The following is a 12,888-nucleotide window of genomic DNA, read 5'->3' on the forward strand; positions in this document are numbered from 1 at the left end:
CTTTCAGAGAGTCAAGGACATCTTGCCTTGTACCTGGAAGGCTGGGACTGGGACTTATCTCCAGTTGGGACAGTGCTTTGATTAGACCATGTGATGGACTTGTGGGTGCTGGGCAGGGACTTGAACTTTCCTTTGGGTGGGGAAAACCTGGAAACTTTCAGATTTGGGGTTTTCCAGATGTGCCAATATGACATCTCTAATAAAATGGAACTTTGAGGAACTTCAAGCCTCAGAGTGTTATTTTGTTGGGGGTGTTACTTTGAACCCTGACACACACATCTTAAAGTTGCCAACTTAGAAAAACACTGATCTTGATGCCTCCAGCCTCTATAATTCTATGAAACACACAGTTTAAACCCTGCATGGGTATCTCCATTGAGTCAGATTATAAGGACTGATTTGGGATTCTCTCTTGGGACAACGGGGAAGGGAAAGGAGAATATGTTGCTCAAAACCAACTTACAATCCTCTTTGGCTTGTGCCCAGGAACTCCCTGGAGGCGTACACAGGAGCATGGGTGGCATCGATGGCCCAATAGAGAAAAAATGGCCGATGCCTGGCTTGCTGGCTGCTTATGAAATCCAGGGCTTCCTGGAAGAGAGAAGCAACTTTCAATGCAATCACCTAGGCTACAGAAAGGATCTTTGGGTTTCTCAGAACAAAATTACCTGTAAATACATTTGAGTTAGGTTTGCTTCTCCTGACGTACGATCAATTTTTATATCTTCGTAATACCTACAATAGAAAAGACAACCAGAAAAACATTCCTTGTATTTTTAGGTATTCAAAAATAAAGGAATAAGGGTTTGCTCCTTCTGATGAAGGCTGTTGCTGACAGCAGCAACCATCAGCTCAGTAAGTCAAGCTATTTTGCTCAATTTCTTGTTGTTCTATCCTTTTCTTCATTCTGACTCATTTCCTCGTCATCTTGCTACTTTATAAAGAGCTCTATGAAAAATTGTGTGTACACTTTTCCATACGAAATGTATGTATGTTTTTGCAAGCCACCTTCCCCAGTGTGTTTTTGTGTGTGCTTTTCAGTGAAGGTTTTAAAGGTGTGGACTGTGGCTGCATTGGTTAGAAAAATATTTTCAGCTTATGACTGATTCAGTCTCGATTCAGATACAATTTCAGGAATTGCAATCTGGGAACATTCATGTTAAAATATAAACTTTCTCTTCCCTCTTAGTAGATAATAATGTGAAGGATGAACTGTATTTCATGTCTGAAGCTTGTTTAACATGAGCTACCTGGAATGAGTAGAATAGATGACCTGTAAATTTATTTAAAAAATGAAATAAAGCCGTATGGACAAGAAGTAAGTGGGAGGCTGGCCTTTCCCAACTTCTCAATGATTAATGTATAATCCTGAGTTCATACATAATTTACTACATGTAGAAGTTTCTCAATGAATGGGTCCAGATCTCTCAATGTGCTTTCAAGGTGATATTATCATTTTCATTGCAAGTATTTGAATTGTGGCAGAAATTCTGAAATGTGAGGACTGCCCAGGTATTTGATCCAGAAACTTACAGCCTCAGGGTCTCTTAAGGAAAGGAAAGCAATACAACCACTACTCAAACTTGGCCAGAAGAAAAGCAAGAGAATGCATTCCAGAGCTGCCCATGATAAGGCTCAAAACCAGTTGAGCAAAACTAGTAAAGGAACATAGCGAAGTGAGTGATATAAAAAAGAAAGTTACCTGCCGATCATTTCCGTATCCCTATAAACAGGAATGTTAGGGGTGACTTTGTTATCGTACGGTCCAAAATGGCAATTGGGAGATCCAAACCAGGTGTCAAAGCCATGCCTCAAGGGATGGAACTGAGGTTGGTGGCCCAGGTGCCTAAAAAAGATTATTAGCCAAAGGGGGGGGGATTGCATTAGGGGGCAATCAACAGCTCCTACCTTCAAAACAAAACAAAACAAAAAATCACAATTCAGGGACCTGGAAGATGGAAATAACACCCACCACCCAGCCAAGGAAATAACACCCAGCCAAGCAGCAAGTATTGGAAGACTTCTTTACAGCACTTCTTCAATCTTTTTAGTTCATTCTTCCCAGTTCTCAAGCTTCTTTGCTTGTCTCCTTCCTCTCTGTCCTGCCCTGAGCAATGCTACCTATTTATTTTTTAAATTGCTGTGCCATTTTTCAAAACCAGGATTTCCTAAGGCAATTTATAACCCAAACCATTTTCTGATGCTCAAGTACGCATGAGTAATGTATTACTCCTTGCTATTCTCAGGGAGCTGCTCAACAGTCCCTTGGGTTCTTTGGCTGGTCTTCAACGGGGCAGAGGAACAATTGCAAATAAGGATGGAACAGAAAATAAGCTGCTCGCAGCATGGCACAGGAGAAACTACAACTACAAAGGGCTCACTGAAACTGCACTTGCCTGCCAGGCACAAAATTGCCCTCCAGTGGAGAAAAACGCAGGAAGAAACATAGCCGGGTGATTTTTCCTGGGCTTGCACAAGACCGGTGTGATTTCCAGGAAATATGCATTCATGACACATTCTATCCCTGTCAACTGAAAACACCTATTTTCCTGGAGCCATGTGGCCACTTCAGAGTCAAATAACTGCACGTCCCTCATTATAGAGCTTTTCTTTCAGTCAAATCTTCCTTTGAATTTTACTAGAGAGGAAAACGAACTTCCAGGGTTTAAACTAAGTGCCTAAGCAACTAAAACCGCCAGGAGAGCTGCAGATCTTTGACCCTGGACTGAGCCAGCCCAGGCTGGAAAGGCAGCATTTCAGGGAGCCCCCTCTTCCAGTTAAGCCACCCCTATGCTGCTTGAATCTGTTACCCAACACGCATGCAGCCTCTCTGGAGAGCACCTGGTTGGGGAATAATCTGCCATATAACAATCAGAGACATTAATGAACCAGGTGATAAATAGGAGGAACACTACCACTTCGGTCTCTCTTTCTCTCTCTTCTATTTTTCTGTGGCTCAAAGAACACATTATTTTTTGCAGCTGCTGCAAGCTTCTTTTTAACAACATGATTTATGTTGGCGAATCATTTCCTGGCTGTTTCTGTTCTTAACACCTGCGCCAGCACTACAGAGGTGGGTCATCAATTTAAATGATCCAACTCTTTGCTCATTTAAAGATGCTCCCAGGATGCAGCGCAGGCAGATTGAGGTCAATATTTGCTCACCAGCTCTCCGTTTACCCTCTGCCCATCTAGATTATGGCCCGACTCTTCAAAGGTGTGCTAACATCATCAATCCTTTTTCCTGTGGGAATGGTAGATTTAACAGGGATCAGAGAGAGAGGCACTTTCCCCTCTGAGAGGAAAGTGCCACATCTCCATATTCCAAGGTAGTCAAAACCAGAAGAACTGACCACCAGGTACAAGCACTGCAGCATTGTCATTGGTGATGAAAAGAAATCCAAGAAGCACATGGATAGCTCATAAATCAATCACAGCACACAGTTATCCAGACAGCTTGCCTAGATTTCTGAAGACTTACAGACTGAAATAGAACTCTGATCAGTTCCCCTACAAAAAGCACAGAGAAATAAAGTAGCCAGAAAAAAAACTTTACCATTTGCCAACTATCTTATTGGCATAGCCTGCTTTCTTCAGCAATTCTGGAAGGAGCAGCTCAGAATCCGGGATGCCCCCCGTTATATCCTGGGGCGTGTAGGCTGCATGAAGACAAGAACACTTTAGCTAGATGAACGAGCCACAGGAATTGGATTTGTGAGCTGGTGCTCTCTTCTGAGCAGGTCTCAGGGTCGTTCAAGGATTAGAGGCATCTAAACCAGGCTATGCCAAACACGCCAAACAACAGATTCCAACAACACTCTCTTGGGATCTGTTCAAGGTATGCCTTCACTTCCCATTAATTCTTTACATCAGGAAAAGCAAAAGGCTATACTGGCGGTTTTAAACACACAGGATATAAAAGGGAAGGGGTAAAACACTAATCCATGAAATTTATGTATTATACTGATTATACATATATTATATTGTGTAATATACATGTACTGAGCAGCAAATCTGACCCATCTTGCTTTGCAAACAAGCAGAGAAGTAGGCTTTCGACAAGGTGCAGAAAGAGCAAAGAGACTTGTGAAGATACCTATTTGTTTATAATTTAGATTTATAAGGCCACCCAAGTTAACACTGACTCTAGATGGTGCCAGGGGCTGCAGGCTGGACATCTCCCCACCTATCAACACTGCCTAAAACTAGCCTCAGAGAAAGGAAGCAAATCATTGCAACACCCTGCTTTCCATTCCCAAACTCCATAGCCAGTCCAGGAAGATGCCCAATGAATGGCGCTAAAGTTGCTGGGAGGTCAAGAAGAACTAGGAAGGTCTTCCAAAGGTCAACAAATACAGGTAGTCCTTGACTTACAACAGTTTGTTTAGTGACCATTCAAAGTTACAACGGCACTGAAATATATGACTTATGACTGTTTTTCACAGTTTTAGAACCATTGCAGCATCCTCTTGATCATGTGATCCAAATGAAGATTGGATCAACTGGGCCATATTTATGATGGCTGCAGTATCCCGGGGTCATTTTTTTTTGGGGGGGGGGGGTGATTTATATGCCATCCTTCTCCAGAGACTCAGGGCGGCTTACAATGCGTTAAGCAATAGCCTTCATACTTTTTGTATATATTTATACAAAATCAGCTTATTGCCCCCACAATCTGGGTCCTCATTTTACCTACCTTTGAAAGGATGGAAGGCTGAGTCAACCTTGAGCCTGGTGAGATTTGAACTTGCAGTAATTGCAGGCAGCTGATGTTAATAACAGTGCTTTAGTCTGCAGTGCCACCAGGGCTCTGGTGCATATGATCCCCTTTTGTGATGATCTAACAAGCCAGGTAAATGGGGAAGCCAGATTCACTTAACTGTGTTAACAACTGCTTGAATTCACTTAACTGTGGAAAAAAAGGTCGTAAAATGGGGCAAAACTCACTTAACAAATATCTCACTGAGCAACAGAAATTTTGAACTCAATTGTGGTTGCAAGTCAAGGACTACCTGTACGATTGATTCTATCTTCTTGCTATGTCCCAGCCTAAAGCAGATCCCGATTCAGTCATCTGCTGCTTTCAGGGCCCTAAATCCCTGATGCTCGCCTTTGGATGATGTGGGTTGGCAAAGACTTCTACCCACACCTTCAAGAACTATTAAACGTCACTGAGAACCTTGTAACTCCCAGCATAGCCATTTAACAGGATTTTTCAATTACCCTAACTAGCACACCTCTATTAAGCCATCACCAAGAAAGGCAATGCAGAGGCCCTTAGCCTATTTTAGATGCTGCACACATTCTTCCATGACTCTCTTGCCCTTGTCGTTCTATGAAAAGCCCTCCTCTTCCAGCAAAGAGAGAAACACCCACACTTGCCAGCATGCAGCATGCATCAATCTGGAGCTGTAAATGCATGCTTCAAAACATATGGTCTCCTCCAGCATCTGCCATTTTGGAACAAACAATTCTAATGCCAGCTAGATTGGCTTCCAATCAGCTCAAGCTGGCATCTCACCATAAAATTCCTGGAGCAAAGTGCTCATTATGGGCAGCTTAGTGATGCCCTCCAGATGCCCTTGCCGAGTTTAGAGAACATATTTCTGCTAAAAGAGTAAATTTCAAACAGATTGCTAAATTACAATAACACACAACTACTTTAATTCCTCTTTTGTCAAATGTTCCTTAACCCATTCAGCACAGAAGCAAGCAGAGACTTAATTCAAATTCTAGAATACAGGCTGCATTAAGACTGTTTGGAAACTTTTTTTAAGCGCTCATTGGAGATCCTCTCCTTGTGGTAGTTTAAATAATCAGCAAAAAAACTCTGAGGTTGCCTGTTTTCCTCTCTCTTTGCAGGTTAGCCAAATGCACCCTGTAGGTCTCCCTTAACATGAAACTCTGAAGCCAGATCTTGCCCTTGGCTTTGCTTGCAGGAAGAGGACCTACCGTTTCTGGCATGGGCATTGGTGGTATAGAAGCCATTCCTTATAGGGAGACGGCCTGTCAGGAGTGCTGCCCTGGCTGAAGAGAAAAGAGAAACATGAAGACGACAGCAGATCCACCAAGCCTGACTTTCTTTCAAGCACCCAACAATGAATATAGTTCTTCTGTTTCAGCGTCAATACAGGGAATCCTTGATTTACGACCACAATTGGGCCCGGAATTACAGTTGTAAGTCACGCTGCTCATTAAGCGGGTTACCATGTGACCACACCCAATTTTACCTTTTTGCAGTGGTAGTTAAGCGAATGCCACTGTTGTTAAGAAAAAAGCATTGTACTTCATAAATGCTGGTTTCCAGCAAAAAAAAAAAAAGTGCTGGTTTGCAGCAAGGTGCTGCAAACTGCCATAAGCATAGGCCAGTTGCCAAGTGCCCAAAATGCAATCTTATGGGTGGGGAGGGGGGAGGCAGCTATCAGAACTTTGAAACTGGCAAATGGCTTTTTGGGGAGGTCCATCAGAACTTTGAATGGATGCTAAGCAGCGTAACTTGAGGACTACCTGTAATTGCCACGATTCCAATGTGTAGAACTTTATCCTAACTGCTCCCCAACAGCACCAGGCTGATTTGAGGGGAGTCTGGATGAACTGGATTATCAGAGGAACTGAATTATTGTGGAGAACGGAACATTTTCTCAGGGACTTTCTAGATCCATTAACGGGAGCATTTAATCTGTAACACAAAAGACCTGTGGCTGTACAGTAGTTTTGGATCACACTACATCTCAGCACAGCACTAAATAATTAAACCACAGAGGGTGTAGTTTCAGTAAAGGAGAATATCTGTAACTCAGGGTTGAAATGAAGGGTCCTTGGTGCTCAATGTTTCATGACCTAAACTAGGTTATATCATCAGTGTTACCTGCTAGCATTGATGATGTTACCTAGTTTGGGAAATGAAATGTCTGCAAGAAAACAAGCAAGCTCAAAGAGCACCAGGGGCCCCTCAGGGTATAGTTTTGCCCACTGTGAAGGAATGGTGCAGCTAGCATTGGGTCATGCCCAGCTTTTGACCCACAGGCCCATGACATTTCCCTCAGATTCTCAAGTCTACTTACATGGTGAACAGAGCGGGTTGGCAGTGTAGAAGCTTGGGAAAAGCACCCCTTCTGCAGCCATCTGGTCTAAGTTAGGGGTTTCTTTGGAAGGATTTCCAAACACACCTAAGTCACCCCAACCCATCTGAGAAAACACCAGCAAGCAAGAAAAATAAAAGCTTTTAGAGCCAGAAAGTTAGCTTTTAACCTTTATATTTTTCTCATTGAAAAGCATCGCAAGAGCATCCAACATGGCAAAGCCCACTTAAGAGGGGGACCAGCTCTTTCTACAAGGATCATGGAAAAGGGGAGAAAGCTTTCAACTTTGCTGAGTTCCATATTAACTGAGCCTCACACAGATTATCAACCAAGCATGGATATTGTCTGTTTCCTCTGGGACAATAAGGAAGCCAAACAACCAAACTAAGAATGTGATAGCGCCTCTACTGACATCCCTCTGGGGAATATTTATATCCCAAGTCTTTGGTCTCCATCCACAGTCAACAAGGGGCCCAGAACCTATCAAACTAGGATAATATTCCTGCTATTTTTTTCTTATAGGAGAGTGGCTGCTTTTGAGCACGGTTTGGTTTTAAGGTAAAAGTGTGAAAGGCTATTAACTTACTGGTGACCCTCACAACAACTCAAGGCAAGTAATTCTGCAAGGAAATTATGTACTCCATGTTGGCATAAGTCATTTTGTGGTCGTTGTGTGAATTTTCCATTCAGCATTATGAAATTAAAGGAAAATCCAGGGAAATGGTGCCAGGCCTGGCTTTTCTATACTGACACCTGCAGCTCACACTCTTAGCCAGACATCATCTACAACTTTTTTTTAATGACACACACATACTGAAAAATAATAAAAAGAGAAAAAAATGAGAACTTCTTTGTTGTACAGAAAAATAGGCAAAACAACAGGAACTTTCTTCTAAGGAATACACACGCTCATGTATACACCAACAATTTCCAGCAACAAAAACAGCATAAAAATAGCTTACTAAATAAAGAAGCCCATTAGGAAATTCTTTGCTAATAGTTCAGTCAGCAGAAAAGTGGAATAATTTCCTTAAAGTGGTTGATGAATCATAATCACAGGAACAGATCAAGAGCTGAGTTGAATTCTACAGCAGGTATACAGTGCTAGGCCTTGTCCCGAAACGGAGGGGCAGCCATCAATCACAGCAGATTTCAGCCTGTCTAGGGAAAGCCTGTGACCCTCACTTGTTGGGGGCCCAGTCCTCCTTCAGACAGTTCAGGTGAGGTGCTGAGAGAAGAGGTGAGCCTCAATCACAGGGAGGCCATTCCATTACCCTGATCAAAACTGAACTGAAATACTACTCAGAATGCAGGAAATGTGCAATGGGAGAAAGTCCCAATTCTCATAACCATAATCAAAACCATAACATTACAGAGTAACAGCTTTTGGGATCCTGGTCTGCCAAAGTAGTGTATGAGTATAAGTAGTAGACTCACTTTGGAAGAGATGAGTGGCATGGGAATTTAATAAATACTAGCCCTCAATATTTCTTCAAAAATCTGGTAGTATCCATAGAGATACTATGATCGGTTTTCAAACTAAAGCTAACAAAAACTTAAACTTATTCCTGGCAGAAAGAGGCAGGAAACCACCAGAAACTTGGAATGCAAGAATTTCAAGACTGCACATCAGACAAAAAAGGCAAAAAGACTCCCAGACACCCAGTGAAATTCAAGTTGATTAAGACCCTATAATTCACCACGCAGAGGTGGACGGGGCCTGCTGTTTACAATTTCCAAGAGCCGCATTCACAGTGGAAAGGTGTGTGTGTGTGGTTTTTTTCCTCCTCCCTACGAAATGAGCTGCCAATCAGCCCAGGGACTGAAGACACACCAGGGAGATTTTCAGGCACTTCCAATGGACTTCCCATTTGCTGTACGGGCTGAGAAGCTGGACTAAGGGTGGTTCCTGCCATGCAGAGACTTGGAGCTGGCAAATTTTAAGTCCAGGAAGATGACTGCTGCGAAGGGGGCGGGAACTTCCATCTCTGAAAGTGAACTGGGTGGTTTTGAAAAGGAGACCACCAGGAGATCCCTGGGGAATCGGGTATAACTCTCCTGAGGCTCTCAGTAATAATAAAATAAGAGCCTTCACGTCCAACCACCCACAAATCCGGGGCTGCCCAGAGGCCAGCTGGACCGGAGGGGGGCTTTCCCTCTGCCCCCGCCCCCAGGCCCCTTCCCCGGAGCGAGGCGCCTGCGCTCACGTCGTCCATCAGCAGCAGGACCAGGTTGGGCGCCGGCGGGGTCCCGGAGAGGTTGGCGGCCGCCCCCAGGCGCCACACGAGGGCCAGGCCCCAAAGGGCCGGCATCAGCCGCCGCCGGAGCTGCGTCTCCATGGCAACGCTCGCCGCCCCGCCGAGGGACCGAAAAAGCCGAGCACAAAGTGGACGGGAGCGGCCAGGCAGCGGGGTCACCCCCACTTCCGGCTCCCCGTCGAAGGTGAGGGCAAAAGCCAACCAGGCGGAGGAGCCCCGTCAGGGCTGCGGGGAAAGGCCCTTCCGTTCGGCGCGCCGCCTCCTTGTAGGCCTCCGTCAGGGCCTCTGGCGGGGCTTTAGAGCGCCCGCGGAATGAGTAAATAAAGCCTCGGCCTGCCCCAAGCCCCGCACGGAGCCCTCGAAGAGAAGCCGGAAGTGTCAACGCTTCCTGCTGCTTTCCCTGCGAGCCGGATGTAGGGGAAGGCGGGGACGAGCGGGTCACGCGCGCCAAGCCCGCAGGCGGAGCGCGATGCGGTTGGTGGGTTGCCGGCCACGTGGGCAGAAGTGAGGGCAGAGGAAGCTCGCTGTCCGCCCGGAGCCAGGATGGCGGTGTGCATCGCGGTGATCGCCAAGGAGGTGGGCGCGGGAAGGGCGGGGGCGGGGGAGGAGGAGGAGGAGGGGTCCACCCGAGGGGCTCCCAGGCGCTCCCTCCCTCCGGGCCCTCTGACCCCCCCTCTCCCCCGCCAGAACTACCCGCTCTACATCAAGAGCATCCCCACCGAGAACGAGCTGAAGTTCCACTACACGGTGCACACCTCGCTGGACGTGGTGGACGAGAAGGTCTCGGCGCTGGGGAAGGCGCTGGTGGACCAGCGGGAGCTCTACCTCGGCCTCCTCTACCCCACCGAGGACTACAAGGTGTATCCTTGCCCCGGGGGGTGGGGGCTGGGGGGCTGATCCGCCAGCAGAGAGAGAGAGAGAGCCTGGAAGTGACACTTGCGGGCCGTGGGCTTCTGCTCCCAGAGCTGGTCCTCCTGGCTGGGGAATTCTGGGAGCTGAAGTCCACCCATCGATTGCCAGATGTGAAAAGCAGGCTTTAAGTTAAGACCATGCTCAAGATCGGTTGTGCAAACAGGAGCCGCCTCTGGTACTGAATCCTCCATCTAGTTAGGCTGGAGAGACTGGCTGACGATCTCAACATAGGAGATGGGGAGGCTCAGGTTGTCAGAACTGGGCTGCAAAAGCCCAGCATGAGGGTCTTCTACGTCTTCTCTGGTCTGTCTAGTAATCCGATTCTTGCAGTCAGGCCTGCCGATGTGTAGCTGAGTGGCAGATCAACCCTCAATCTGATCTCGGGCACCTCTGGATAAATGAAGGAGAGACACAGGTCAGCCTCCCGTCTCCAAAAGTCTGTGTCCCTTAACCAGCCAAGCAGCTATGGCTACGTGACCAATTCCAAAGTCAAGTTTGTGATGGTGGTGGATTCATCCAACACGGCCCTCCGAGACAATGAAATCCGTAGTGTAAGTCTGGGGCATCTCCCAGAATCCTCTCTGGGGACATATGAGCCCTTTTGTGGTTGAATATAGCAGAAGTGGTTTCTTTGCAGATGTTCAGGAAATTGCATAATTCGTATACAGATGTCATGTGCAACCCCTTTTACAATCCTGGAGACCAAATCCAATCTAGGTGAGTTTCTCAACCTCAACAACTTGAAAGAGTGTGGACTTCAACTCCTAGAATCCCCCAGCCGGAAGCCTGGATAGACGTCCCTAAGACAGCCAGAGGGTCCTAGGTACCTGCAAGAGAACTCAAATGCTGACAGTAGGGGGAGCAGGGGAGGAGGCAATAACTGCCTTTCACAAACCCAGGGATTCATACGTTTTACTAGCCCTAAACTGCTTACTTTGGGTTTAGTAGATTACCACGATGCCTGAACGTGGCCCGTGATGCCTGGTTTGTATCCTAGAACTTAGGGCATAGTGCAGGTGATACAGTTCCATGCTTGCTATCTGTTTGCTAAATTGCAGAGACTCAATGGGGCAGAACGGGTATTTATTAGGGAAACATTTTGCATACAGAGCTACTGGTTTTGCTTAGTCTGCTGCCAAGCACAGACGTGTTTCGGGTGTTCTGGGGCTGTACCAACTGGGGCTGTTTGGCTTTGCGTATGGACCAAAAGGGTTCTGGGCAGAAGAATATGGAAAAAGCCAAGGAAAGACGTCAGCTGGGGAGGGAAAGGAAGCTGCTGGGTTCAGCAGGTGGGCTAGTGGGATGGCTGGTGTTGGCGAAGCAGAACAATCACTAGCAAGGGGCACAGGGAGCTGCACAAGGGGAGAACTGCCCTTCTTGTGCTCCTAAATTAGCTCATCTATCAGGTTGGGCTGGGCGGGGTGATCTGGTTCCTGCTTTAAAAGCTTCCTCTCTCTGCATTTCAAGGGCCTTTGATAACATGGTGATGTCCATGATGGTTCAGGTTTGCTGAAGGTCCTGCCTCTTCTGCCAGCTCCTTAGACTGAGAAGACCTACCCTGCACTGAGTTATTTCATGTTCTTCTGTCCTTTGCTGCTATATCCTTACAATAAACTCCTTTGCTCAGTCTGTCTGAAGTGTTTGCAGAGCTACTCAAGGGGCATAATTCCCAGAATAATAGAAGGGACCTTGGAGGACATCTAGTCCAACCCCCTGCTCAAGCCAGGAGAACCTGTACCATTCCATATAAATGGCTGTCCTAGAAGAGGGGAGGGGCTTGGATTGAGAAATTCCCATCATAAGACTTTGGAGTAAGTTTATAGTAAAACCTGTTTGGGTTGAACAGCCTGGCTGAGGTTCCATTCCAAGGCCAGCTAAGACATTTTGCTGCAAGAAACAAGGAGATAGTCTTCCTTTCTCCATTTGAGGGCCAGAATGGGATACTGTATGCTTTCCCTTTAATGACTGTGGCCTCTGAATGCATTTATATCAGAATAACAGAGTTGGAAGGGACCTTGGAGGTCTTCTAGTCCAACCCCTTGCTCAGGCAGGAAACCTTACACTATTTCGGACTAATGTCCAATTGCTTCTTATAAAGCTCCAGTGTTGGAGCTGCCACAACTTCTGGAGGCAAGTTGTTTCACTCAATTGTTCTGTCAGGAAATTCCCCCTTAAAATACTTTCCAATGCCTTTTCACATGGTAAGTTAGGATGTCAGAAAGCTAAGCTAATTTTCCCGCCAGCTTGCTTTTTGCTAAGTCTTGTCTTTAATAATAACAATACAGCCACATGGCAAATGCCATCCCCAACTTACACTGAGGAGTGAATATACAAAGACTGATGTTTGTCCAGCTCAGCGCTGAAGAGGCCAGAGAGACGTCTGCAGGCAGCCACTGTGGTTGTAAAGCGTAATTTTCACTAGCAGGAGCATTTATTTTGTAAAAAAACATAAACGTCTTACAACATGGAACTTTATCATAAACTACATATCTGTTCATAGATACATTCATTTTAATATAACCCTCCTTTTTCATTCTGCTTATTTCAACCTCTGCCAGTTTATTATTCATGTAGGGCCCAATCCCCAGGAAATTGCCCTGTGTAAGATGCCCAGCCTTGTCCGCCCTGGCACTTCC

At 46.0% G+C, this 12,888-nt stretch overlaps 2 protein-coding genes across 3 annotated transcripts in view; one reads left to right on the plus strand and one right to left on the minus strand.

Annotated features, from left to right (window-relative positions):
* GALNS (galactosamine (N-acetyl)-6-sulfatase) overlaps window positions 1-9,452 on the minus strand; it is a 32,685-nt gene extending 23,233 nt beyond the window's left edge. The window contains exons 1-7 of the mRNA XM_070953093.1: window positions 9,290-9,452; window positions 7,065-7,188; window positions 5,953-6,027; window positions 3,557-3,659; window positions 1,703-1,846; window positions 669-735; window positions 464-591 (exon numbers count right to left, since the gene is read on the minus strand). Of these exons, the coding sequence (XP_070809194.1) occupies window positions 464-591; window positions 669-735; window positions 1,703-1,846; window positions 3,557-3,659; window positions 5,953-6,027; window positions 7,065-7,188; window positions 9,290-9,421 (773 nt within the window). The 5' untranslated portion in view covers window positions 9,422-9,452. The remainder of the gene's footprint in view (window positions 1-463; window positions 592-668; window positions 736-1,702; window positions 1,847-3,556; window positions 3,660-5,952; window positions 6,028-7,064; window positions 7,189-9,289) is intronic.
* On the plus strand, window positions 9,349-11,881 carry TRAPPC2L (trafficking protein particle complex subunit 2L). 2 transcript variants are annotated; one of them, XM_070953092.1, is made up of 5 exons: window positions 9,349-9,524; window positions 10,028-10,200; window positions 10,716-10,803; window positions 10,890-10,969; window positions 11,720-11,881. In XM_070953092.1, exons 1-5 carry the CDS (start codon window positions 9,420-9,422, stop codon window positions 11,763-11,765), a joined length of 492 nt encoding a protein of 163 aa, XP_070809193.1. In that variant the 5' UTR covers window positions 9,349-9,419; the 3' UTR covers window positions 11,766-11,881. The 2 variants fall into 2 exon arrangements, with proteins under 2 accessions (XP_070809193.1, XP_070809192.1); XM_070953091.1 differs by lacking the exon at window positions 9,349-9,524 and adding an exon at window positions 9,829-9,916.
* Window positions 11,882-12,888: the final 1,007 nt, after the last annotated feature.

Source organism: Pituophis catenifer, unplaced genomic scaffold (genome assembly GCF_029215685.1).
Source record: "Pituophis catenifer annectens isolate HBS135680 unplaced genomic scaffold, rPitCat1.0.hap2 SCAF_13, whole genome shotgun sequence".
In the NCBI taxonomy this organism is placed as follows: Eukaryota; Metazoa; Chordata; class Lepidosauria; order Squamata; family Colubridae; genus Pituophis; species Pituophis catenifer.

Bases quoted from the DNA above. Each gene is read 5' to 3' on its own strand.
- TRAPPC2L (XM_070953092.1), top strand. From the start codon at position 9,420: ATGGCAACGCTCGCCGCCCCGCCGAGGGACCGAAAAAGCCGAGCACAA. The intron at 10,201-10,715 runs GTATCCTTGCCC...CCAGCCAAGCAG, and splicing joins CCCACCGAGGACTACAAGGT to CTATGGCTACGTGACCAATT. The intron at 10,970-11,719 runs GTGAGTTTCTCA...CTGCATTTCAAG, and splicing joins GGAGACCAAATCCAATCTAG to GGCCTTTGATAACATGGTGA.